Source organism: Penicillium digitatum, chromosome 1 (assembly GCF_016767815.1).
Source record: "Penicillium digitatum chromosome 1, complete sequence".
In the NCBI taxonomy this organism is placed as follows: Eukaryota; Fungi; Ascomycota; class Eurotiomycetes; order Eurotiales; family Aspergillaceae; genus Penicillium; species Penicillium digitatum.
This window is the reverse complement of record NC_089384.1, coordinates 46,009-72,423: the sequence shown is the minus strand read 5'-3', so window position 1 is coordinate 72,423 and position 26,415 is coordinate 46,009. Positions and strand designations below refer to the sequence as shown.

General features: G+C 48.9%; 11 protein-coding genes across 11 annotated transcripts; 8 read left to right on the top strand and 3 right to left on the bottom strand.

Annotated features, from left to right (window-relative positions):
• Positions 1-847: 847 nt before the first annotated feature.
• Positions 848-2,663, top strand: Pdw03_2339 (Amino acid/polyamine transporter I; the record flags this gene model as incomplete). Its single annotated transcript, XM_066100158.1, has 6 exons — positions 848-949; positions 996-1,066; positions 1,125-1,238; positions 1,289-1,371; positions 1,429-1,848; positions 1,903-2,663. 6 exons carry the CDS (start codon positions 848-850, stop codon positions 2,661-2,663), a joined length of 1,551 nt encoding a protein of 516 aa, XP_065955558.1.
• Positions 2,664-3,814: 1,151 nt separating this feature from the next.
• Pdw03_2338 (Oxoglutarate/iron-dependent dioxygenase) lies at positions 3,815-4,294 on the top strand (the record flags this gene model as incomplete). The annotated part of the gene is made up of 1 exon (XM_014681602.1): positions 3,815-4,294. One exon carries the CDS (start codon positions 3,815-3,817, stop codon positions 4,292-4,294), a length of 480 nt encoding a protein of 159 aa, XP_014537088.1.
• Positions 4,295-4,475: 181 nt separating this feature from the next.
• On the bottom strand, positions 4,476-6,793 carry Pdw03_2337 (Fungal transcriptional regulatory protein, N-terminal; the record flags this gene model as incomplete). The annotated part of the gene is made up of 7 exons (XM_014681601.2): positions 4,476-4,994; positions 5,044-5,957; positions 6,008-6,102; positions 6,174-6,427; positions 6,474-6,503; positions 6,568-6,679; positions 6,732-6,793. The coding sequence occupies 7 exons, from the start codon at positions 6,791-6,793 to the stop codon at positions 4,476-4,478; spliced, it is 1,986 nt and encodes a 661-aa protein (XP_014537087.2).
• Positions 6,794-7,336: 543 nt separating this feature from the next.
• Pdw03_2336 (Rieske 2Fe-2S family protein, putative) lies at positions 7,337-8,661 on the bottom strand (the record flags this gene model as incomplete). Its single annotated transcript, XM_014681600.1, has 2 exons — positions 7,337-7,820; positions 7,874-8,661. 2 exons carry the CDS (start codon positions 8,659-8,661, stop codon positions 7,337-7,339), a joined length of 1,272 nt encoding a protein of 423 aa, XP_014537086.1.
• Positions 8,662-9,910: 1,249 nt separating this feature from the next.
• On the top strand, positions 9,911-12,086 carry Pdw03_2335 (flavin-binding monooxygenase-like protein; the record flags this gene model as incomplete). Its single annotated transcript, XM_014681599.1, has 4 exons — positions 9,911-9,938; positions 9,983-10,386; positions 10,440-11,197; positions 11,249-12,086. The coding sequence occupies 4 exons, from the start codon at positions 9,911-9,913 to the stop codon at positions 12,084-12,086; spliced, it is 2,028 nt and encodes a 675-aa protein (XP_014537085.1).
• Positions 12,087-13,004: 918 nt separating this feature from the next.
• Positions 13,005-13,609, top strand: Pdw03_2334 (Retrovirus-related Pol polyprotein from transposon; the record flags this gene model as incomplete). The annotated part of the gene is made up of 2 exons (XM_066100157.1): positions 13,005-13,400; positions 13,469-13,609. 2 exons carry the CDS (start codon positions 13,005-13,007, stop codon positions 13,607-13,609), a joined length of 537 nt encoding a protein of 178 aa, XP_065955557.1.
• Positions 13,610-14,984: 1,375 nt separating this feature from the next.
• Positions 14,985-16,571, top strand: Pdw03_2333 (Ribonuclease H-like protein; the record flags this gene model as incomplete). The annotated part of the gene is made up of 2 exons (XM_066100156.1): positions 14,985-15,289; positions 15,740-16,571. The coding sequence occupies 2 exons, from the start codon at positions 14,985-14,987 to the stop codon at positions 16,569-16,571; spliced, it is 1,137 nt and encodes a 378-aa protein (XP_065955556.1).
• A 108-nt stretch (positions 16,572-16,679) lies between these two features.
• Positions 16,680-17,348, top strand: Pdw03_2332 (microtubule-associated protein 4; the record flags this gene model as incomplete). The annotated part of the gene is made up of 1 exon (XM_066100155.1): positions 16,680-17,348. One exon carries the CDS (start codon positions 16,680-16,682, stop codon positions 17,346-17,348), a length of 669 nt encoding a protein of 222 aa, XP_065955555.1.
• Positions 17,349-17,467: 119 nt separating this feature from the next.
• On the bottom strand, positions 17,468-18,233 carry Pdw03_2331 (uncharacterized protein; the record flags this gene model as incomplete). Its single annotated transcript, XM_066100154.1, has 4 exons — positions 17,468-17,668; positions 17,774-17,853; positions 17,914-18,029; positions 18,091-18,233. The coding sequence occupies 4 exons, from the start codon at positions 18,231-18,233 to the stop codon at positions 17,468-17,470; spliced, it is 540 nt and encodes a 179-aa protein (XP_065955554.1).
• A 916-nt stretch (positions 18,234-19,149) lies between these two features.
• On the top strand, positions 19,150-19,611 carry Pdw03_2330 (O-aminophenol oxidase; the record flags this gene model as incomplete). The annotated part of the gene is made up of 4 exons (XM_066100153.1): positions 19,150-19,230; positions 19,284-19,357; positions 19,410-19,454; positions 19,506-19,611. 4 exons carry the CDS (start codon positions 19,150-19,152, stop codon positions 19,609-19,611), a joined length of 306 nt encoding a protein of 101 aa, XP_065955553.1.
• Positions 19,612-23,689: 4,078 nt separating this feature from the next.
• On the top strand, positions 23,690-25,311 carry Pdw03_2329 (Major facilitator superfamily domain, general substrate transporter; the record flags this gene model as incomplete). The annotated part of the gene is made up of 2 exons (XM_066100152.1): positions 23,690-24,309; positions 24,366-25,311. 2 exons carry the CDS (start codon positions 23,690-23,692, stop codon positions 25,309-25,311), a joined length of 1,566 nt encoding a protein of 521 aa, XP_065955552.1.
• Positions 25,312-26,415: the final 1,104 nt, after the last annotated feature.

Genomic DNA, 26,415 nt, shown 5'->3' with positions numbered 1-26,415 from the left:
ATCTCAGGGTTAAATACTATAACTAGTCTGGGTTACGTGACTGTCATCGGACTAAATAAATAAATATAAATATAAAAGGCGTCCCGTTTCCGAGAGATAAACTCTCCTTTTCTCAATAGATAGTTTCTTCTTCATATATATATGATGATGATGATGATGATGATGATGAATTCATTGACCCGATTTAGCTCGCTTTACATACATGCTGCTATGCGGGGGTTGCGTCCCAGAGCCCGCTCCCGACGATAAATGGTGGTGCATTCCCAGTATGCAGATCCACCCTGTGAGTCTTCATATATATATTAGACAGGTATCTTAACAATCAATCTCCACATTCTACTGTTATAGGATTCCTATCTAGTAGATATGCCTTCATCCGTTGTAACCGTCAACAAGATTTCTAGTTACATCTAAAACTTCATAGTAGATCATCTAGTATCTCTAACACTTATAGTTAACGAAGTTGACCAAGTTGTACAGAGACAACCTTGCAATTCTCCTAATTACATAAAAATGAGACATTCTGATTGGGCTTTGACCTCTAGTGGGTTGTGCTTAGAAACCGTCAACCAGTTCTCGAATCAGATCGGAAGGATTTTTGTACTCCATTTACCATGTCCGGCCTACCAGATATAATCAGGATAATCTATCTGCACTATAAAGTCTTAGATGTTACTTCTAAACCACACCGTCAATCTAAATTGTAACCTATAGAGTCAAAGTAACAAAGTACCCTGCAGATGTGTCGACAGAAAAATAAACTTTGGCTCCACTTTCGGGCTTTTCCCCCTTGGACCTTCAAGGCCCCTTTGGTCTTTGGTCTGCCTTTTCCCCTCATCCATCCACCATGAAGGGAGCATCTAACAAGAAGATGGTGTGCCATGACATAGACACGACCGACCAGGATGATTGGGACATGCAACGTCTCGGAAAGACCCAACAGTTGAAGGCGAGTTGCGCGCCCCGCAACTATACCCTATGCTGACCAACAATAGAGAAACTTCCGTTTTTACTCGATCTTAGGTTTCACAACGACCTTGATGGCCACATGGGAGTCGATTCTGCTGTGAGTTTTGGACGCTCGATCTTACGAGGAACCGGGAATAATGTGGAATACCACACAGCACGAGTACCTACGGCCTTACTGATGGCGGACGAGCCGGCATGGTCTATGTGTATCTTGGATCATTTGTGGGATTTTTCGCCGCCGTTATCTCCATGGCTGAGATTGCCTCAATGTAAGTTTAATTCCCCATCTGCCTGTTGCGCACGGGGATTGACTAGCCAGCTCCCCAACGTCGGGTGGACAGTACCACTGGGTCAGTGAATTCGCCTGGCCAAGATGTCAACGGTTCTTGAGCTATCTCACCGGTTAACCCCCACCTCCAATTATAATCTAATGATCTCTAGCGCTAATCCAGCTTCCAGGTTGGCTTTCGGTTCTAGGCTGGCAGGCGGCTTTTGCCAGTATTTGCTACCTTTGCGGTACTCTGATTCAAGGATTACTGGTCTTTAACTACTCGAATCCCTCCGGTTGGGTATATGGCTTTGAGCGCTGGCATGGGACATTACTGACCATCGCTATCGCCGCTGTCGGAACTGTGGTGAATACCTGGGGCTACAAGATTCTCCCTCCCATGGAGGGCCTCATCCTCGCCATTCACCTCTTCGGCTTCATTGTTGTTGTCGTCCTGATGTGGGTTATGTCCCCAGGAAAGGCCTCTGGGGAATCTGTCTGGAAGGAGTTCACAAACTCTGGCGAATGGCCGAGCATGGGCCTCGCGTGTCTGGTGGGCCAGCTGACTCCAATCTTCTCCTGGACAGGCCCGGATGCTGCTACACATATGTGTTAGTCAAACATCGCATCTCTCGTAATTCGCGATACTGGCTAACTTCTATTAGCCGAAGAGGTCCAAAATGCTGCCTTTGTTGTACCATGGTGTATGGTTTCGACCGCTTTGATCAACGGCGGCCTCGGTTTCATCATACTAATCACCTTGCTGTATAAGATGGGGGACATACAGGATGTGCTTGCCCCGGCTAGTGGATTCTCCTTCCTCCCGGCAGTTAATCATGCTACCGGTTCCATGGCTGCTATCAATGCTGTGGCCGCTATCATTCTTGTCATGGAAGTCTGCAGCGCGATCGGCATTCTTGCGACAGTCTCTCGCCAGACTTTTGCTTTTGCTCGCGATGATGCCTTGCCGTTCTCGAAGCATCTGGCTCATGTAAATCGACATACCCAAATTCCCATCTGCTCTGTGTTGGTGTCAACCATTATTACCGTGCTGCTGAGCTTGATCAACATCGGATCTACTGCGGCTTTCAATGCTGTCGCATCTGTGATGATCGCTGCACTTTTTACTACTTACATCTTGCCAATTGCTGCGGTCGTTCGTCTCCGTTTTCAACCGGGTGGTATCCCCCGCTCGCGATTTTCACTCGGTATGTTCGGGTTGGCGATTAATATCTTCTCACTAGCTTGGCTTTGCTTTGCCATAATTTTCACCTTCTTCCCAACCGCCAATCACCCGACCCCGGTGGATATGAATTGGTCTATCCTTGTTTTTGGAGCGGTGATAATCTTTGCAATTGCTTTGTACATTCTGCATGGCCGCCGCGTATATCGTTCGCCTGTGACCCAAGTGCGCAAGGTTGACTAGAGCAATCGGTATTGTCGGATCAACCATATAGCTCACTGGTGCAAAAGTTTGCTCTCAGATGCTGTATCTATTTCGGCACCAAGGGCTGGCCCAATTTTCTTTTTGCGTACATTTATGTCATGTAAATCACTGTGTACTATGTGGATAAATTGAATCAACACATAAATGATACCCGAAACAATCTGAACCTGACCAGGGTTTACAACATGGCCCGGGATTACACCATTGAGCTGCAAGAGTTACGGGAAGCCGAGTGCAAAAAGTACCTGTTCTCCATTTTGACACCCAAAAATTGTTGTGACTTTTCAGGGGCGCTGTTGGTGTCGGAGTTCTTAGGAATGCAGGCAACATGTTATCGGGCTGCAACTGATTCATTCGATCATGCCTCTGACCTATCAGAGAGGAGGGGCTTGGAAACGCAATTGTCTTTCAACAGACAAAACAGCAACACTCGAACTGAAATATTCGACAATCACTGGATTCTCTACTCCAACTTCCCGTTCAATAGCGTGGAAATCCGAGTGAAACCCCACACAATTCTTTTCAGCTCGGCCGAGCCACCAGTGTGCACGCGACATTGCCTATGACTGTTTGAATCACCGTTTGCACAAATGTAAAGTTCCTGCACTGGTATGAGATGAAAGGCATCTCAAGCCCGAAATGTCGATAGAGACATTCCACTTGTCTCGATGCACGATTTCGAAGGTCGGATAAATGAAATCACTGATCAACTGATTGAAGCCGCTGAGAATATCGGAATTTTCAACTTGACAGGTCATAGAATCTAAAAAGAAAACCTTGAATCCAAGTTTGCAATATCAAAACGTTTCTACGATCTATCAAACGACGTCAAAGCAACTGTACCGTGGAAACCAAACAACGTTGGATGGGAAAAGAAATCACAAATCCGGCCTTCTACCAGGCAGCCCGACTGTAAAGAGTTATACCAGTTGCAGTTCAGCGAGAATATGGATGATCTCTGGGTCAAGTACGACGACCTACCTGGTTTCCGGACCGTCTCACTCGATTTCATGAACCACGCCCAACAAGTGTCAGAACATTTGATGAGATGCTATGCACGGGGTCTGGGGTTCCAGAAAAGATTCTTTATCGACTGTTATGGTATCTGACGACCGAACTCGCAAACCACTATGTGTCTACTTCATTACTTTGAGTTGCCGGAATTTTCCGACGGCAAGGCGCATCATCGAGCAGGGGCACATGCCGCTTTGGACTTTTTGACTTTACTTTCCCAGAGGGACGGCCAGGATGGGCTGGAAATTTGTCCCGGTCGCGAGGTGGTGACAGAGTTTGGAATTGGGGACGAATGGACCAAGGTGAAGGCCAAGACTGGCGAGATCGTGTGCATTGTTGGCGATTTATTCATGTCCTGGTCGGATGACCAGTTCCAATCGACTTTTAATCGTGTCAAGGCTCCTAGTGAGCCCGGTGACTATTATGGTGGTCGATACAGCATTGCTTACTTCAATCGGCCCTGTAATGATTCTTTGATCCAGGGGCCCTCGAAGAAGTGTCCAGTGGTAACAACTGGAGCTCAGTTCACCGAAATCGCTATAAGGCGAAACTTTGCTGCCTTGCACAAGAGGTTGAAGACGGTGGCAGCGTCATGACTTGATCGGGAGCGCGTGGGAATCATGTTTTCATCTGGGTTTGTTAGGAGTTTTTTTTTTTTTTTTTTTTCGCACGGGGTTATTTTTCGCATAGGGGCCTTGGGACAAAAGATAAGTGAACGAGAGTTACGGCCCGAGACATACGGGAATGCCGTAGCAGAAGTCAATGAACATATTAGTCCTATAGGTTTCCAAAATCCCACCATGTGGAAAATCCGTCAATGCTTCCAAGAGTGGATTCGGAATCTAGGTATCCCACATTGTTTTCCAAATCAACAAATTGCGAGGGATCTGTCCATAGCCAGGGGGTATTGGTCATTAAACTGTCGGCTGGCGCAACAAGTTTCTCACCAAGGTCGAGGTCAGAAGAAGCTGAGGTGGAAGATGTATGCGGCTTGGTTGGTGGAATGTGGGCAGCTTGACCACCATCCGCAGTGTTAACTGTAATGTTTGGGGACATTGCAACAATGACCTCTAGAGTCAAGGCTGGACTATCCTTCGCCTCCTCTGTAGAGACGGTTGGAGTCAATGATGGATGTAGTAAGCCGCCCGTGGACACTCCGTGTGGCTTGGGTTTACAGTTGACTTGAAGAACATCCCACATTAAAGGTATGCTGAGATGAATCTTCTCAGGTTCCCATTCATGATCTATGTCTTCTGAACCGGAAGCAATTCGAGTCATCTTGTCTAGCGTTTGATCCTGTGTGTTTGTTAGCTTTGGAAGCTGATTTTGGCTTCATTAGACCCACCAAGATTCCACAAGCAGTCGAAAAAGACACAAAGCTCTTCAAGAACCTTCGGCATTTTGTGAAATCAACTTTGGATTTGTACTTGAGTCGTGGATCTGCAGCACAGCAGTAGTACAGATGCACTGTAGCTGCAATGGCGGCCGCGTGTCCGAAGAATGGATCGATCAGGCGCATCTTCTTCTCCGATACCATGTCTATCATGCGGACTAGCCAGGTAGCGTGTAGCAAGACCAACTCGGATGACCGTCTCCAGAAAGCGTTCGGGATTGCCAGATTGTCATTGTATTGTGATGCCACAATATAGAGAAAAGGATGGTTCAGAACAGTCAAAATGCAATGGTAAGTGAATTGCAGCTTCAGCCACGGAGTCCAGTACTTTCGGCTTGATCTCATCTCCTCTGCAGTTCGCTCGTAAAATTTGACCGAGTCATAACGATGGCACTGAGACAGCTTGTTTTCAATTTCTGTAAGGTCAGAAAGCACCATGGCGTACATGGAATCGTGCCGCCAAGGTTCTTTGAGCCTATTTCGAGCACAATCGGAGACATATGCTCGAACTCTGCTCCAGACCCAACCGAAGTGGACTGCTAGGCTCCAAATACCCAAATCTGTTGATTTCGAGCAACCGAGATCATCCACCGGTAGAGGTGGAGGTCTCAGCTCTGTCCGATCTTGTTTTTTACGGTCGCAACTGGAGGCAGCATGGAAGGTGCGCATGGCCTCTGATGGTACACAAAGGAACCCATTTTGCTGCCCATACGACTGCTCCAGACATTGGAGACTCCAGAATAGACGTTTCTTACGCTCAGTCAGAGGACCTTCCTCGGCATAACTCGATTCCAGATCCAGCGTTGCTGACCGACAAAGATGTAACGCAAGACCAAGATGGAAGCGACCGAGATGTATATCTCCATCTAGAATACAATCAACGATTCAAATCTTTTCACTTGGCTGAGGCTCCTACCTAGAAATGAGGAATATGAGAGCAGGCAGAGGCTTTCAAGGGTTTCAAGCTCCACTGTGCCATTAGCCATGCGAAGCATGACCAAGCTTCTTGCACTATCTCCATAATGTTGCAAATGGTCACGATCTCTTGAGAATCGTGAGCTCAAGGCGAGTAGGCAACAAACGAGCTCCTCTGACAGATAACTTGGGTCTGAGACATCTTTCCGGTCAAAACACCAAATTGGTTGTCGATGGCAGTATTCAAAGTAAAGATCAATAGCCTTGGCGATCGCAGATAATGACGGCTGAGAGCTTGAGTCCTCGTGGCCAATCCCGAGAAAGAATGGCTCATTGACTGTGCTCGGTTCAATGGATGGCGGATATGTTGTGAGAGGAAATCGTGTTTCTGAGATTCCATTTCCTGTCTCTTGCGGCTTTTCTGATGCAAGTGTTTGAGTTGGTCTGCCACTTAGGATAAGATTTACCTTCTCTTCAAGGAATGCTAGCCTGTCATCCTGTAGAAAAGAAGAAGAATTCAAGTCAATGATCAACTCCTGACAGCCACAAGCCAGTACATACGGATTGCCCTCCCCGGGACCCTCTGGGTATTGTGGTGTAAATGCATGGCTGATTTAGGCGGACACAGCTTGAGCAGGACGGTTTCTCAGCCGGACATCGGGTCTTCTTTCTTCTAGGTGGAGATTATTTCCCACTCACAGACAGACATTTGTTTATCAGCTTACCTGCAGTTGAGACAGGCCTCGTGGGAACGCAGCCTTCCGCGAGTGCTCTCTCGCGGCATCATTGGGAAAAATAAAAAAGTGGGAAAGATTTAGCGGGGTATGGCGGTTACATAGATTAGATAGACAAGATAGACAAGACAAGATAGACAAGACAAGATAGACAAGACAAGATAGACAATACAAGATAGACAAGACAAGAATAAAAGAGGGGAGAACGAGATAACCTCGGGAGATGTACTCAAATCAGAGTCGGAGAAGAGTGTCTCTTCTCCCATAGGTTCCTCCCTAATCGGAAATCTGAGGTGCAATTTGTACCTAAAAAGGTCAAATGATCCCTTGGATTGTCTCTTTTGGTGAATACGAGCCCTGATATGATAAATTTCCAAATGGCCTAGTCAGCCAGAAAATTATACTCTCTTTTGCCAGCAAAGGCTCAACCTGTGATAGAATCTACGTGCCTAATTGACTGTTGATGCATGTGCCTATCTCGTGATCACTGATAAATATCCCACGGTTGCATGTAACACGTCCTCTTCAGAAGAAAAAAAAAACATTAACGGCTGAAAAAATCAAATAGACTGACAGAAAAAAAGCTACTATGCACATCATTGAATCACCACAGTCTCAGGTGCCGTAGCTGCAATGGTGGGAGGTCCACCTCCACATCCTCCTCCACAACAACCCCCCGCAGTCAAAGTTGATCCGTTATTACTTGTCAGCTTGGAGCAAAAGTCCATATCATCTTTGCTTACAGCCTCTTCCTTGGGGAGCCTTTGTTGTGCGGGCCAAAACTGCTCCCCTGCGTCCTCCTCCCGCTTATGGTGCTCTGCAATCAACCTACGAACGAGAGTCTGGAAGACTAATCCCTCTTTCGTGCGGTGGAGTTGGTCATTCACAGAGACCTCTGTGTTGACATTCTTTTGTGTTTCAGCGCAGAGACATTTCTTTTCAGGCATCATCCGCTTGTAAGTTTGGTTGATGAAGTCAAACTCGTCATCGCTAGAGTTCTTGTTGCGGTAGACTTCATAGCGCACCGAGCATGTGGTGGGGCCCGTAGGCACAAGTCGTTGCATGAAGAAGAAATGCGGCCTGCGCAATCAATTAGTATCATCCGGGTCACATTGGGGTACACGTATGCTTACGAGACGGTCATAGCAGCATTAGGGAAATAGTAAGCACTGGCAGTATTCAGTCCATTGGCAATCTCCTCAGGTGTGGATTTGACGTCTCTAATATCCATTGCATGTGAGCTGAAATTGAAAATCAAAGGAAAGTAGGATTCGTTATCCTTGTCTGCCAGAATCTTCCAGTTATAATTTCCACTCATCTCCCAGGCGTGGTTGAAGTTGTAGTTTTCAAAGTTAAACCTCTCAAAGCGTGACTGGAAGTCGATTCCTTTGAAGTCATCTTCCCATGAGATCTCGGGCTTCTTGCCGGCATCAAGGTTGACCCAGACAAAACCGTTGACGTCAATATGAACATGGATCGGGAGAAGGCCGTTCTTGCTTTTGTCGAAACCTTCCAGTTCTTGATACCCGGGTGCTTTAGCAAGTTTGCCATTAAGGCTGTAGGACCATCCATGATATTGACAAGAGAAAATTTGGGAAGTGCCACGCTCTTCGGTTACCACTGGGAACGCACGGTGGCGACAGATGTTGTGGAAAGCATTGACATTGCCCTCACGATCCTTCACCAAAATAAAAGCGTACCCGGCGATGTCGTATCGGAGCCAGTCACCTGTCTTAGAAAAACGTAGCTTGTGTGTGGTAAGAAGCCATTTCCGGCTGAATATGGCGCGTCGCTCAAGTTCGTGCATATCTTGCGAAGAATACCACGAGGCAGGGAGAGGATGAGCTGGAGAATCATCGTTGGCGGAGGTAGGAAGGCCTTCTACTTCTCCAAGTCTGAAGGAATTCTTAAGCGTCGACATTGTGAATGCTGAACGAACAAATGTATAGAAAGACTAATCGAGGGACGAGATCCAGTGTTTAGTGTCTTGAAACTCTGTCAATTCTTCATCTAGAGTGGAACGTGAGTTCCTAAATATAGGCATAGGGCATCTAGATCTCAATGACACTGCCATTGCCAGTAGCTCATACCTCCCCATGAGGATATGCAATCTAAAGTCTTCGACCGATCACAGGATCGGAGCGGAGGGTAAGCCGCGCATGCCCGGCATCCCCGACCTATTTTTCAACATCCCGTAGACCGTGACTAGACCATGAGGATCAGAAGGAAATCGGTCGACGGGTGTAATTGCCGCGCTAGACAAACGCCACTCGGGTGGTCGGGCCTTCTACCAGGCTTGTAGAATGGAGAAAATGATGACAGAGATCTATGGTTTCAACAATGTATGGGACTACCAAGAGATGGGGCATGAAGACCAGAGACGATGCATAGCCCCAAATTTTCGAAACATTGACGAAATTTCGGACTCAATCGATATAGGTCCTTTGGCTGAGTGGTCGTTTCAAACCACAGGGGGTGGAGCAGCAATGCCGGACGTTCCAGATTGGATAATTCTGGCAGAATACATGGCAGAGCGTTTGTGAGGTATCTAAGAGGAGGAGGTCTGAGATCATCACAAGTCAATTACGTGGCCTTGATCTTGAACATCAGCGTTGTTCAAGTGTGAGTGACAACGAGGATTGGCGAATTTTTCCTTTGATATGATAAATGATACTACTTTGCAGCACGAGTTTTCGGAACTTGATCGAATGGTTTCAGTGGATGTAATCTGTAATACATTCGTGATTTCGTTATTCTCTAATGTTTCTTCACTCTTTATGGAGTAAGAGAAGCGATTTTCATTTTGCGGGTATGGGTTGAACGGGTTACGGGAATGGGCTGATTCTGCACTCCTCACTTCGGCATCATCTGTATACTCTGGGAGCGATCCCGCTCGGCGTTGGGTCTCGAGTTCTTGCTTCGGTTGGAGAAGCGCCTGCATAGTCATACGCAACTAGTTAGACTGCAACAGGTTAATTGAACTTTGATTGATGATTGATTGATTGAAGCGATTTTCATTGTTGCGGTGCCCCCACAGGAACAATATTAACACTACATCTCCGAGCATTTCCTTCGTATTGTTGCTCTTTCATTGTACACTTCCAAATTAAATGCTCTCTCCCCCCCCTTCCCCCCTTCTCCTTTTTCCTTCCTCTCTAATCATAAAAGCTATGGAACGAGTCGTGATAGTCGGAGCAGGTTGGTAACAGTTGTTCAGATTGGACGTTGATTAACTTGTTTAGGTCTCTACGGTCTCATCGCGGCCAAGACGTATCTGCAAATTATGGGAGCATTTGATGATAAAAGCACAGCCAAAAGTACCGATGAAATCGCTGAAATTCCTGCCTATTTTACAGAGAGCATCGATGCTCCCCCAGCAGCCTCCTTCGAAAGTCGTCTTCTTGTGATCGACTCTGCTTCGGATATTGGGGGCACTTGGGCTGAGGAGAGACTTTACCCAAATTTGTTGAGCCAGAACTCATATGGACTTTATGAATTCAGTGATCTGCCTCTTTCCGACGTTGTTCCAGAGAAAGATGCGGATAATACACATAATCAGTTCATTGCAGGCTGGAAGATCAACCGATATCTTCGTGCATGGGTTAAGAAATGGCAGCTCGAAGAACACATACGATTGAACTGGACGGTAAGATACTCTCGGATCGTTCCCGAATTGCAGGGGTTCTAATTGATCTCTAGGTTGACAACATCAGCCGTCTAGACACCAAAGAGTGGAAGCTAAACATCAGTGTTTCCACGTCCCCGGGTCGCCATATCACCATTATCTGCGACAAGTTGGTACTGGCTACAGGACTTACCTCGGTACCAAATTTACCCAACACAAAGGGATCATCAATGGCCTCCGATAACCCTGCTCCCGTCATCCATGCCAAGGATATTGGCGACTGGGCAAGAAAATACTTAGGATATCAGCCACTCAAAGCAACCAAGCCCGAGACTGTTAGCATTCCAGTCATAGAGTCTTGTTTCCCACAACTGCGATCGGTGGCTATTTATGGGGGTGCAAAATCAGCCTTTGATCTAGTGCATTTTTTCGCGACTCTACATCGCAACCAGCCAAAGCTGCACCTCAAGTCTACACAGAAAGATCTGGTCCAAGTACACTGGATCATCCGGGATCGAGGTGTGGGGCCCGCGTGGATGGTACCGCCAATGTCCACTCTCCTGAAAGGAGAAACCGTTGCAAGCGACAAGGCTGCGAGCAGCCGACTTCTCACCCATCTCAACCCATGCTGCTACAAGACACCAAAACGTCTGTCTCTGGGACCTTGTGGGGGTCTGCACTGGGAGGGCTCATGGCTAGCGCGGTTGTTCCATGGCAATCCAATTGGCCGATGGTGGATTCGTTGGCTCTGGCGATCGGTTGATAAAGGCTTGGAGGACATGGCGCAGTATGGTTCAGATCCGAAAATGGAAAAGCTTCGCCCAGAGAACAGGTAGGTCCAGTGAGATGGCAATCGGAATACTCAGTGATTGATGACTTCTAGTGTTGTCTCGTGCGCATCGGGCATTGGCATTGCAAATCAAGGAGACCTCTGGGAAACGATTAGATTGCCACATGTCAACGTGCACCGATCAGCCATCATGGAGATAGTCGCCACCAGGCCAGAGAAAACCGCAGATTCACCCACAAAGGCCTCTGTGCATTTGGCGGACAGCAGTTGTATCGAGCAAGTTGACCTGATTATCTACGCGACCGGATATAAGCCAATAGTTCCGATTCGGTTTGAACCTGCAAGTCTCCGTCTAGAACTGGGGCTGTCAGCTTTGGTGGACTCAGGGGGCGAGGAAATTCGCCAGAGTCCCGAAATTCCAGCAGAAACACCGGAACGAATCAATGGACCACTGGAAACTACCATCAATAGCCGTATCCAACACTGGGAAGATCTAGATCGACGTTCTGAGATCATGATCCGGAAGACTTTAAATGCGACGAGATGCGCTCTCACAGATCGGAATCCTCTCTCATGGGCCGAACCTCACAAGCTGGTGCCATATCGGCTATTCCGCCGTATGGTTGCACCCGAGTTAGTCGCACGAGGCGACCGCTCCTTTGCAACGCTCGGTGTTATTCTATCATCAACTATAGCCGTTGTTGCAGAGGTCCAAGCTCTTTGGGTGGCGGCATTCTTAACAGGAGGACTCGACTCCCCCGTGGACATGACTTCAACCCCAAACCGGGCTCTCTCGCTTGGAAAAATTTCGGTTGAGGATATGGAGAATGCTATCTCCGAGGATGTGGTCCTAGGTTCGTTGACGGGAACTGGCCTTGAAGTTGAGGCAATTCAGGTATTTTTGCTGCACGAAATCAAGGGTGTATCGTAATCTAACCGTTTAATTACATTGGAAAATCGACCACCCCAGCTGGTGGGTCCTGATGAAGAAGCAAATGCATCATGGATGGAACCACACAGAATCGCGTCGCGTTGCGACCCTGTTAGAAGTCACATGACTTCTTTGTTTGCTCCTGTGCTCCCGAGAGGATTGCAGGGTTGCATACTCTCGGCGCCTGAGGCCGCTACTCAGCGGCGCTCGGACCAAGCAATTGGTCACAGGAAAAAGGGGTTTCATGTTGGATAAGCGAGGGCTTGGCATGTTATGTAATAACTCTACATTATAACTGGTGTTTAGCACTATCCAATAGAAACCATGCGATCCTTACAGAATCTCATCTGGTAGCATGTCTTGCTAAAGGCCTTACCTCCCACGGTAAGCTGGAAGGGGGAAGCAGCGGTATCTCGATGAGAAACCGCACCCTATAACCAGTCCCTGGCGCCTACAGGCCTCAGGGAGCCGAGCAGCAGAAAAGGGGAGTCACACAGAACCCGGCTGCGAAGGAATTTCGATCCAGGGGCCAGGAAGCGGAGTTTGTGCGCCAGCAAGTGGACCTAAAGACACCGTCGCTAGGGCACACAACGGAAACTCTGCCGAGGTCAAGGATCCGTATCCTTAGGGGCGAAGTGGGGGCCCCTAAGAAGTAAAAGCAAGTGGAAGAAAGGAAAGGAGGAAAGACAACAACCTCCTAGAAACCCAAGACTCAACTTGCTGAACCCCCAAACCAACCGCCACGATGGAGAATCAACCCCTTGCAGAAGGACAACCCGCCTCACACGCGGAGGCCGCTCAACAGGCGGCGCCGGGGTTGACACCAAGCGTGGCACCGGAAGCCTTTAGGGGCGCCCCGACAAAACTGAAACTTGGCGGCGCCAAATCCGCGCAGAGCAACACGCGAAGGGCGCGACAATGAGGTTAAATGCCCTCGGGGAGGACCTCAACTTCTTCGACGGCTCCCTCCACCGCCCCGCCTCGGCCGGGAACCCCATCGCTTGCCGCATGTTACTGGACTGCGGAGCAAGCCACACGTTTGTCTCGCTGGAAACCGCAAAACGCTTAGGCGGGAAATGGGATAAACGTAAGTCCTTGCCGGTGTCGCTGCCCAATGGCGACACACTGTATACGCAAGGCACAACGAACGTGGTAATCCGCTTAGGCGGATGGACCGGAATGAAGGTAGTAGGGGCGGTCGACGTGGAGGGGTACGACGTGGTGCTTGGCAACGACTTCCTGTGCAAGCACGATCCCCACGTTAGCTTCCCCACGAAGAAGATGTGGCTCACAGACCGGTACGGAGAGCACGAAGTACGGGCAGTGAACGCTCGGACGCTCGGGGGAGAGAACAGAGGAACGCTAAACCTACTGTCTAAAAGGGACATCCGACGAACTATGAAGGAAAAGGACACCGAGTACGCGGTCTTCTACGCCACGAACTGCAAAGACCTCGACCCTTCAACAAGCGACCCACGCTTGGCCGAACTACTCCAGAAGTTCGCGGACGTCTTCCCCGATGACCTACCGAGGGAGCTCCCCCCCGAACGGAGCTTCGTCCACCACATCGACACGGGGAACGCTAACCCAGTGAACGCCAACGCCTACCCCTTGTCGCACGAGAAGCTTGAAGAACTACGGAGACAAGTGAAGGACCTACTGGATAGAGGACTGATTCAGGTATCGTCCAGCCCTTGGGGCTTCCCCGTGGTATTTGTCAAGAAACCGGGAGGAGAATGGAGGATGTGTATCGACTACCGTGGCCTCAACGAGCTCACCGCCAAGAACGGATACCCGCTCCCGAGGATCCAAGACTTGTTGGACATCGTGGGCCAAGCAAAGTACTTGTCAAAAATCGATCTGGCGGCGGGATACTGGCAAGTAAGAATGGCGGACGACGCAGTACCGAAGACAGCCTTCAACACCGTCTGGGGAAAGTATGAATGGAGAGCCATGCCCTTTGGACTCTGCAATGCACCGGCAACCTTCCAGACCCTGATGAATGAGACCCTTCGGCCATACCTTGGCAGGTCGGTGGTTGTATACCTGGACGACATACTGGTATACTCCCAAACACTCGACGAGCACTACACGCACTTGGAAGAAGTGCTCCAGTGCTTGCGGACACAGAAACTCTACGCCAAGCCGAAGAAATGCGTATTTGTCACCAAGGAACTGGAATTTTGCGGCCACATCATCGGGGACGGCAAGGTACAAGCGGTCGCGATGAAGCTGGAGGTGATTAAGGACTGGCCCCGACCCACAAACGTCAACGAAGTGCGCCGCTTCCTAGGACTGGCCACGTACTACCGACGCTTCGTCAAGGACTTCGCAAAGATAGCGGTGGCGTTACACAACTTGACGAAGGAGGCCGACGAAGAGCTACGCAAGCGGAAATTCCGTCCTATCACCTGGACCGAACAGTGCGAGGTGGCCTTTGTGCGTTTGAAGGAAGCGCTTGTTAGCGCCCCTGTTCTTGTCCAGCCCGACCGAACAAAGCCCTTCACAATCGAGACCGACGCGTCCGAATGGGCGATTGGATTCGTGCTTGGCCAAGAAGGCCAGGACGGGAAGATGCACCCAGTCGCTTTTGATGGTCGCAAACTGAGAGGGGCAGAGTTAAACTACCCGGTGCACGAGAAAGAGCTTCTGGCGATCAAGGAAGCACTGCGCACCTGGGACAGGTACCTGGAAAACGGAACAAAGACCACCATCATCACCGACCATGAGGGTCTCCAGTACCTAGCGACAACCCGGACCTACAGCAAGCGCCTCGCGCGGTGGATCGACGAGTTCCAGGCATATAACCTCGAACTGAGATACAGGAAGGGAGAAGAAGCGGTCGTACCTGATGCTATTAGCCGACGCCCTGACTTCATCGGAGAAGGACCGGCTAATATGGCTCAGGGAACACCCACTTGGGGAAAGCTGAACCTGATGACTAAGGTAGGCGGGTTTGCCGAAGCAGAGTGGTATGCGGCCACCATTCAGTATCTGTTGACTGGCAGCCTACCAAGCGACAAGATGCTTCGGAAGGAAGTGATGCGCTGGGCGAGCAAGCTGGCAATACACGAATCCCCCTTGCCAGCGGCCGCCACGCAGGAGGAGAACACAAGGCTGCGCTTCCTACATGGGGACGGGTCATCCGCCCCATACTTGGAACCCCCTTTCAGGAAGGACTTCCTGAAGAGAATGCACGAGGAGTACGGACACCTCGGACACCCAGGTCTCCGCGGGGTGTTACGGACCCGCGCGTGGTGGCCAGGGATACGGCAGGACACGGAAGAGACAGTCCGTCTATGCCCGAACTGCCAGGTGTCGAAGGGGAGAAACGAATGTTTCGAGAGAGAAGCAGCGCAATACTTGGCCAGCACCGGTATCAAGCCTTTCGAACGATGGGGAATCGACCTCATCGGCTTGCTACCCACGACGCCAAGTGGAAACCGCTGGATCATAACGGCGATCGACTACGCCACAGGCTGGCCACTCGCAAAGGCCTTGCCAGATGCCACAGAGGAAGCCATCGCCGAATTCCTCCACGAAGATATCTTCACGGTATACGGAGCGCCAGCGGAATTCCTAACTGACAATGGCGCCAACCTACTTGCCACCTCAGTGCAATACTTCATCAAGCTGATCAATGCCAAGCACAGGACAACGACGCCGTACCACCCGCGGACGAACGGCAAGGTGGAGAACTTCAACGGTCTGCTCGGACGGATGCTCACCAAATACTGCATGGGGAAACCCACTCGGGTGTGGGACCTATACCTGGCCCAAGCCTTGTTCGCCACAAGGGTCAGGGAACATGCAACGTCCGGCAAAAGCCCATTCTACTTGGTGTACGGCACCCACCCACGCTTGCCAGGAGACACGGAACTGGTGACATCAATCCGAGGCCCTGCGGAATTGGACAACAAGATCATGGCCGTCAACCACGCACGGGCCGAGGCCAACGAAGCACTCCTACACAAGGCTATCCGAGCCCAGAAAATCCAGGACGAGAAGGTCACCACTTGCTCGCTCCAACCGGGCAAATGGGTATTGGTCCGCAACGAAGCAAAGCAGAAGTTCGAGTCGCAATGGTTCGGACCGTACAAGATCCTAAAAGCACACCCCCTCGGCACGTACGCACTCGCCGAACCTGGGGGGCGAGTACTAAGGAACTTGGTGAATGGCCGCCGACTTGTCGACGCATTTGTTGAGAACCCCAATCAACTATGGACCTCATCAGGTGGCAAGTACCAACTTCGTCGGAAAGGCTTGGACATCCGACACCCACTCGACGGCGGCGAGATAATCGACACGGACTCGGAGACGCCGCCGAGCTACCACGAGCTGGCCACCATTTCCAGGGCGGAATGGGACGCAATGGAGCGTTCAGGGGTACGCTCACGTCTGGTGGGGAGGGAGGAAGTGCTGCGACATGTCGCAACAAAGGCAAGGAAACAGCCATCGGCCACCAAGAAGGATGAAAAGACATAGGAAGCACCAGGCATGGGCTTCGCTCCCACGGAACAAGTGGAAGAATCCCAACCAAGGGATTGGAATCCCGCCCACAAAGCGGATGAAAAGACATAGGAAGCACCAGGCATGGGCTTCGCTCCCACGGAACAAGTGGAAGAATCCCAACCAAGGGATTGGAATCCCGCCCACAAAGCGGATGAAAGGATGAAGGAAGCACCAGGCACGGGCTTCGCTCCCACGGAACAAGTGGAAGAATCCCAACCAAGGGATTGGAATCCCGCCCACAAAGCGGATGAGAAGACAAAGGAAGCGCCAGGCATGGGCTTCGCTCCCACGGAACAAGTGGAAGAATCCCAACCAAGGGATTGGAATCCCGCCCACAAAGCGGATGAGAAGACAAAGGAAGCGCCAGGCATGGGCTTCGCTCCCACGGAACAAGTGGAAGAATCCCAACCAAGGGATTGGAATCCCGCCCACAAAGCGGATGAAAGGATGAAGGAAGCACCAGGCATGGGCTTCGCTCCCACGGAACAAGTGGAAGAATCCCAACCAAGGGATTGGAATCCCGCCCACAAAGCGGAAGAGAAGACTCAGGAAGAGAACTTCTGCCAACAGCAATGGCTGGACGAGCCTACCCAAGGAAGGGTAGAAGAGATTCATGATATGGATCTAGATGACGTCGGCGAACCTGAAGAGGGTGGCCAAGGAGATCAGCAAATGGAGGACGCTCCACCAGCACATCAAACATCTCCATACCTCTTCCGCAAGCCACGTCGCTACGCAATGAACTCATAATGAGTTGGGATCCGCCGCCGCAACAAGCACGCGGGCGAGCGAAGGCGAGGAAATACCACAATGGGCAATCTACGAAGAAGCAATCGATAGAAACGGTCCTGTATTGAATCTGCTGATAACTAGGTGTCAACGAAGGAAGAGAGACAAGTGACACCACCGAACAAAGAACAAAGGAATCCTAGGCGGAGCAAGCTAATCGTCGGCGACAAAATCAGCCAACAGGAGTCGATCTCGCCGCCAGGTAGAGCCGAGGCGACTTCTTCCCGACGACGGAGGGACTCGAGCCCGCTAAAGTCCTGCTGGACGAGCTGGACGTTCAACTGCAGCTGCGCCAGCTCACGACGAAGTCATCGCACTGTCCTGTGGCTCCGCAAGCACGAACAGTGGAGAAGAAGCACGACTGGACATGACGACCATCGTGTTACCCTCTGAACCTGCACTGGGACGTCGATAGGGTCAGGCGAGGGGACAGCGAGCCGGTTCACAGAGGGAAACAACATGTGCACTACCTCGCGAACTTGGCGTCAGTACTTGGCGCTCTGGAAAAGAAGGCCGGATCACATACCAAGTGAGCAATGGGCCCGGCAAGAAAGTGGAAGACGGAGTGGAAGAAGTGCAGTGGGCACAGAGGGGGAACGACACCAGAACGGGGGAAGAAATGAGAGGTTGGGGACAAGCCAACTAACCACCTACATTGACCACGCCAATTTCCCCTTCTGGGAGTCTGAATGGCCTCACATACCTGGCTTCCGGGACGGTAAGCCAGATCTGGTGGGGAGGGATGTGCTCCCGAGAGGATTGCAGGGTTGCATACTCTCGGCGCCTGAGGCCGCTACTCAGCGGCGCTCGGACCAAGCAATTGGTCACAGGAAAAAGGGGTTTCATGTTGGATAAGCGAGGGCTTGGCATGTTATGTAATAACTCTACATTATAACTGGTGTTTAGCACTATCCAATAGAAACCATGCGATCCTTACAGAATCTCACTCCTAGTCCTTAGTCTAGCTAAACCTGTAGATAGCTTCTCTCTTTTACAACGCATCCAGAGATCTCCAGTTTCATCTACAGCTTCATTGACTGAATATCATCTCTCTCAGACCCGTTGTTCATGGCGTTCATGGCTACATGCGATGACTCTCCCAGTCCGCAGGTATTTGAAACGAATCAAAAATTCTAGCCCATTTTGGACTGTGAAGATGAGCGTAGTTGAGAAGACACAAAGAAAAAAGATCAAACGAGGTTGAAGTGGAAGTGGAAGTGGAAGTAGGAAGAGGTGGGAGTGACCAGGAAACATCACTTCCAGTTCTTCTACACTCCTAGGATAACTAGTTACTTCAGATGTCATTATATAAGCGTTTTTTACACAACGCATCGGAGTTGTGGAAAGATGCTCTACCTACTGTGGGTGTCTATATAGTTCAGAATCCCACCCCCTCCATGATTCAAGGGTACTCAAAATCGACACTGCTTCTCGATCACAGCCTACGATGTACTCCGTACAGAGTAAATGAAAGGTCAAAAGTTCCAGAGCTGATCCTTCACTATGGAGCATTAGGTACTTCTGTACTTCGTACAGCTGTGACCACTGCAAAGAAGGGGGTGTGATTTTTACAACCCAGTTGGCCGCTACCCCTGGCACTCGCAGGAGAAACTGACGCAAGGGATATCATCATTATGAAAAAGACAGATGGCATTTTCTTGCCGTAAGAATCAATGACCTTCTGCGTTAGGCTTCCAGGCACTGTTGAGCATCTTACACCCTGAGATCTAGTCTTATTGGATCTCTGCCTCTCATCTGCGTCATGTACGGTCTTAAACAGCTCTCGCTTCTAAGCCTGATGTTTTTCTCTGTGTCGGCAGCGAAGAACTCCAATAGAACAATTGTGGGCATGCTTTTCCTGAAGTCAATAATCCAATGGCTAACATGACCATGCAGGTGGGCATTGAAACAGCCGACAAGAGCCGTGGCATCGATGTGCCATTGAATGATTGCCACGCGATCGAGGAAGAGTGAGATAAATTTTCCACAAATCCTGCTTCGAAAGATGCTAACAAGTCAAAGAGATGTTCTAACGGTGTCTTTGAAAAAGCCATGTCGTCTCTTCACGTAAGTACGCAATCAATAAAAGCAAGTGGTCTCTCACTAACCGTACAACAGCGGCCCTGACTGCACCGGGCACAACACACTCTTGAGCCCTGGAGACCACTCTTCCAAGGACCCAATTCCTGTCATCGAATCGATATTTTGTCAGTCATCCTTTTGAGGAAACACAATGGTAAAAATGGATCGTGGGAGTTGCAGGCTTTTTTTTCCGGCTTAAAACTGGCACATTATATAAAATCAAGCCTCGTATTGTTGACCATTGTTTCCGTCGGTGTGCCATTCTCCTGCCTTAGATGCCACCGAAAAAAAGGAGTGTCTCGATCGGGCACCAGGTCCAGCAGCGCTGAGGTTAATTTCGACCGAAAACAATTTTTTCCCTGCGACATCTAGATGGAAGCCTCCAACTTACCGACCACCAACACCTTTGATGTTGCCGTCTCGAATGTTAGCACAAAGTTGAAGGGCATCATGAGCTTCTAGAATGGGAAGACATGCGGCACAAAATTCTTCAGCTCCAAGGTACCGCCACTTAGGCAGGCAACTGCTGGTGACCAGGTGTCACAGTAGCGGTTAATGGACCGGATATCAATCTAGTAGAGCCGGCAAGAAATGGTTACTCCAACGCGACACCGGAACAACTGACCTCGGCGATAGAGAAATGAAAAGTGGTAAGGTTTTCCTAATTGAATTTACTACACCAATTTGGCCATGCCTTCCCGCTGTTCAGTGTGCGGCAGTGCACATACTGCTTTTCACACCGGCAAACTCGGGTACAGGATCTGGTGTAACATGCTCGCCTGACGCGAAGAAAGCACGAATAGCCTCTGTATTCCTCTTCACATCCCCTGTGCGGTCTACCTCATACCAAACGCACAGAAGGACAAACCATTTTGCAAAATCCAGTTGAGAGGGCCCTGGATCTGTCGCCACGATAGGGTGTGCACCTGAGGCATGTGTAGTGGTAGGTGGAGCAGGTCCCATTGGTCTACACTACACGCCCCTACACCATAGCCCAACGAAAGACCAGCGGACCCCATCACAGAGTATACTGGGCTTAGAAGTGCTGCGTTTCATGATGCTGCTTTTGGCGCTCAGAGTGTTCGCAATGGAAAGGCCACCTAGTGTTTCAACCAGGAGAAGCACTCTGTCACTGGCGAATCTGTACACCAAGCCAATTATTCTAGGATACTACTCCTGAGTGTGGAGAGCAGTGGCTTCAAGAGTGGCTTCATCTGGTTGCATGTGTATTCAGCATAACCCCTTCAAACGTTGGACTAGTAAACAAATCAGGAAAAAGTCTAGCCAAAGTTGGATACCAACAGTGCTTATGCTGAAGATTTGCCTGTTGTTCAAGGTCTGCTATTAGCCACTGATTCCAAGGCTTGCCAGGTGAACCTGGTCCAACTACCTGTAACCGTCTGAAATTGACATTGAGGGTATTGATTCCAGCCGATCTCACCCCTGAACGTGATTTAAGTGACAACAGACGGGAACATCTATAGGAGGTCCAGAGATGTGAGCTTTTCGCGGGGACAAGGGAACAGCTGTGCAGTCCCACTAGTCATGCAACGTGCTAGGAGTCTTCAAAATGAACAGTCACAAGATGGACTGAATATCAAACCAGTGATCAAACAAATTGTATTTTTGAACACAAAGATCCATCTTGCAGCGGGTGAACATCCGTCTTCTGAATTTCAAATAAACTTCACGCAAAACACGGGGGTTAAGTCAAGTGATTTAATGCATGCGAGTATGAATCCTGCTCTCGAGATTATTTTGATATGCTGACTGGTTGTTGCACTTGGAAGCTCGTTAGAATATTAAGTGATTCCACTCTCATCGTGTTACTGAAGGAAAAGTCACATCAGATATCACAAAAAGGAGGGAACTATGAATACCTGAAACTTTGCCATTGCTAAAAATGTACGCATTTACAATGTGTCCGTGGCCCATGCCCTAGTGGAGGGTTGCTTGAGTGATCTCGCAGAACTGTTGATGCAGCCACATGCGATGAAAGAAGTTTCCAAGAGCATTTTCAAAAACTGTGCAACAAAAGAAAAAATATTCAGATACTTGGTATCTCCGAATAAATCTTTTTGCCTAGATTTAATTTATGTTCTATCTCGCTAACCAAGGGCCTATAGGCTCTCAACATTAGTTTATCTTCTTTCTAACTTCCAGCTCTATCTTTTAATCCTATTTTTATGTCACGGTGCGAACCGTGATGCTTAGTTAGAGGAAGATCACGGCACGTGATCTCTGACCTGTTTATCTGAACTTCAGTTCTAGATCCTGTTGTAGCTCTTCGAGCTACGTCTTGTATAATAGCCTGCCCCTGCCTGTACCTGTCAAGTGGAATCTGATCTGTTATGACCTGTTCCTACCAGTCATCTCCTATCGTACCGTCCTGCCAGCCCGCACCCTGACAATCTTGTTGTTCTTTGGGTAAAAGCTTCATCTCTAGCCGATTGAATGATCCGGAAAAAATCCCGTTTTTTGCTTGCACTTCCACCTCACATAACAATCTCATTATTCATCGTACGAAAATGATGTTTTAGGCTTTGGAATGCTGGGCCATCGAGCGGTTGACAGAGATGTGTTGTATGGGGTAAAAAGAAATATGGGATGATGTTTTTTTGTGTGCAAAAGTCGATAAATTCGAATGTAAGATGGGAGCCATGGTTATCCATTAAAAGAAGCCTTGGCCTACCCTTCTTTACTAACTTAATAGTAGCTTCATGAAAGGAGAATAGCCATTGAAGGGCGGTTTCATCGTCAATCCAGCCATTAGTAGTAGGCTTAATTCGAAAATCGGTTGTAGTGATATTCTCATACCACTCCTCCATATAGGTATTATGGTAGCATCAACCAGCTATCGGCAGAGATAAATTCAATACCAGTAATTGATTCCGACTGGCCTCCGGTAGCAATATAACTGGTTGTACGCGAGGTAATAACCTTACGTGCTTTACTTTCGCCAATTCGGTAGCCGGTTTCATCCCAATTGAAGATCTCGTGTGGAAGAAATTGGTGTTGCTTCATAACCTGGGTAAGGTTATTAAACCAAAGAAGCAAGGCGCCGTAATACTCACTATCAACCCTCGATTTCTCCTTTAGATGTTGGGTGATATAGTTGAATCCAGGGGGTAGTCTTGTGATAAAGCGATAGGCCCAACTGTGGCCGACAATCCGATCTTCACCAGCCTTCTTTAGAATGGCATTTGCAGCACCTTCAACCATCTCTGCGGTAGGTAATGTATACGCACTATCTAGGGATTGAACCCAGCTAGTGAGCGCCTTTTCTTGAATTGAATTTAGGGATCTGGTTATTGTGGCACGGTCGGTATAGGACTGACGGCCATGAATCCTAGCCCTAAGCCGATGGTATGGTACGTCAAATTCCCGCGCTAGTTGGGCGATGTTAGGCTTGTTAGCCTAGGAGAAGGCTTTGACTGCAAGCTAGATTTGGATTTCCATTTTTTTAGTTCGGTCTGACATCGTGGTGTAGTGTAAAATAGGTACAAAAGTGATGATAAATTGGAAATTTTGCGTTTGGTGGGGCGCACCAACTACCCAGGATGGGTGGTTGGGCGCTTGGCACGGTTATATTATAATTTATAAAGGCGGAAACTCTAGCGGTGAATCTTATACATGTATTAATAAGCCTTGTCAAATTTGGTCCAAATCGGCTGCCGTAGTCGGTATCTTGCCAATGTCAATGCACAACGGCAAATTGGTTCAAACGCCGACAATCCACTCTAATACCCGACCAACAAATAGAAAAATGCTTAGGTAGCACCCCCATCACACCTACTTAGGCCTTGAAGGTAGGAATGTAGGTGGGAATTTACAACATAGGTAAGGAGTTCACCCCCACGACCCCCCCAGTTTCGGTTGATTTCGGTAACAGGATGTCCGAATGGTGATCTTCACCCTGAACTTCGATGTTGCTTTGTTTGTGAAAAGAGACAAGGAATTTCTAATCGACCAGACGACTTCGAAAGCAATTATCTATAAATATCAAGACTTGTTTGCTAACAGTCTTGGCTAACATCTGAGCTGCGCATAAAGACTTTCGTGGAGATGCGGAGACGTGGGGGATAATTGAGGGATCACGGGGCAACACGGGGAAACCAGATATTGATGACGTGGGATTCTGGAACTGACCATATAAATATGCCTTGATAGGCTAGACCCGAGGGATACTTAGATATTCCCCTAAACTGCAAGATCCCATCATGTCCAAACTAGATGCTGTTCAAAACGAAGCGGCAGAGCCCCAGAAGGGGGACAAACTCATGGATAATAGCGGCATTTTACGCGTCCCTTTGACCGAGGAAGACAGTAAGCGCATCTGCCACAAGACCGACCGGACAATTCTTGTTGTGCTCGCCTGGGTCTACTTCTTGCAGATCCTCGATAAGACAGTCTTGGGGTATGGAGCAACATTCGGGTTGCAGGCAGACACAGGCCTCACCGGTAATGAATATTCACTGATCGGCTCCATCGGACCCATTGCACAGCTTGTCTGGCAGCCCTTTTCTTCATACATAATTGTCAAAGTTCCTCACAGAATCCTGATGCCAATACTATGCCTTGGGTGGGGAATTGCGCAGACATGCATGGCTGTGTGCCACAACTTCAACTCCTTGATGGTCACTAGATTTTTTTTAGGGTTGTTCGAAGCTGGTTGTCTCCCTCTCTTTGGTATTATTACGAGTCAATGGTACCGTCGTGCAGAGCAACCGATCCGGATCGCCGCGTGGTATAGCACAAATGGTTTAGCAACCGTCGTTGCAGCTGCCTTATCATACGGACTGGCACAGATAAAGTCAGATGTGCTCAAATCATGGCAAATGTAGGAAAAAAAGATTTTCCAGCCCTCCAGAGTGGTATATTCTGACTCACGTTTAGAATTTTTCTTGCAGTTGGCCTAATAACTGTCGTATCTGCTCCAATTATCTACTGGCGCTTGGACAATGATATATCGACCGCTCGCTTTCTCAACGATAAGGAGAAAGCTCAAGGAATGGAGCGACTTCGAGCCAACCAGACTGGAACCGGAAACACCGAGTTCAAATTCAGTCATGTCCTCGAGGCGTGCTTGGAGCCGAAAACATACCTGTGGATTGGAATGACAATGCTTCTCAACATTGGCGCCAGCGTGACCAACGTCTTCGGCCCACTAATTATAAGTGGCCTTGGATACGATAAATACAGGACAACCCTACTTACCATGCCATTTGGCGCGTTGCAATTCATTATCATTCTGCTGGCAAGCTATCTTGCTCAAACCGCCCGAGTGAAGAGTGTTATCATCGCAGCCTTCATGCTGCCCGTAATCGCTGGTCTAGCAATCTTATATGCGGTAGCTAGGACTAAGTCTGTGCAGAACCAACTGCTTGCTGGCTACTACCTCCTTGCATTCTTATTTGGCGGAAATCCGTTGATTGTGACCTGGATCATCGGTAACACAGCTGGCACCACCAAGAAGTCCGTCATTATGAGTTTTTACAGTGCAGCAAGCTCGGCTGGAAATATTATTGGCCCGTTGCTCTTCAATGAGAAGGATAAGCCAGCCTACCACCTAGGTCTGCGGGCATGCCTCGGGATTTTCAGCACTTTGGCCGCAGTTATTCTTATCCAGTGGGCCAATCTATGGCTCCTCAACCAACAACAAGCCCGTCGACGTTTGAAGAATGGCAAGAGAGCTGAAATGGTTGACCTTTCGATGCAAAATAATTATCACGATATGCAGGACAAACTAGAGGAGGCTGGACATGAGACTGTGCAAGTTGGGGACAATGCGTTTCAGGATCTGACCGATCGGGAGAATGATGAATTTGTTTACATCTATTGAAGCTGGTCGGTATTCGTCCAATACGTTCAAGTTTACTGATCCTCTAGGCCAGTGAGTAGAGCGTCTCGTTCTTCTCTTTAGTTGAGCAGACTCACAAAGAGATGGAGGCCTCAGGCTAAATTTGTTGCCCTCGTCACCCATACACGACATGTGGACATGATGGTCAGAACATGGACGAACCGTGGGAGTGCATTTATCTCCTCTTCCTTCGCTTCTACTTTGTTTTTTGACTTCTCTGTGTGCTTTGCCTGCGGAAATTCCAGCTTTAATTTACGCCTCCTGACTAAAAAGGGATCGGGGAGCAAACAACAAAATATTATAGGCCACGTCAATTTGCCTCGTTTTGACCATTCACATACAATATGCGGCTATGGTCTGACTTTTCATATCCAAAGATTTGAGACTAAGACATAATTGACCGAGGCTCATGGCACATGGGAATGTGGTTCAGGGCTAAAGCGTGGGAATAATTGGGTGGAAAGGGTTTCATCTTGGAACCTGGTCTGGGTACGTAGTTTATCTCGGACATGACATCTGCTGTTGAGCGTAATAACTACTGAATCTGTAGCAGCATGATTAGTGAAGCGCATCTTCTTTCAAAGTTGTCTTGTGCAATGCCGCCCTATGATGCACCCCATCGGCCACAAGACACATTCTTACGATTCGCATGCTGACCTGCCACAAATGCTTTACACACCCCCAGAATGAAAATACGACAGAGCTATGACTTTCGGACTCGGAATCGGACTTCATATTTCAAACTGGACGGACCGCCAACTCCTGGGAGGAATGGATCTTAGGGTTCTCAAGATTGGAAGCAACAACAAGCGAGAAAATACGGGATTTTGCCCTGCATGCACGGTCAAAGTAATTGGATCCCCTGCCTGCGTGATAAGATGTCTCGTTTCAGATCACCAAATTTCCGGAGGCGTTCCTCGGAGTCGGAACTAGCTGAAAACAATGGCAAGCTGATGCGAGATGCGAGATGCGAGATTCGATGTCCGAACTGTCCTGATATGAAAATCAAAGCCAACGTCGGCATATTGATATGTACCGCTCTCCGTCACTAGCATCTAGAGTGCGAATTTTGCAGAGAAAGCTTGT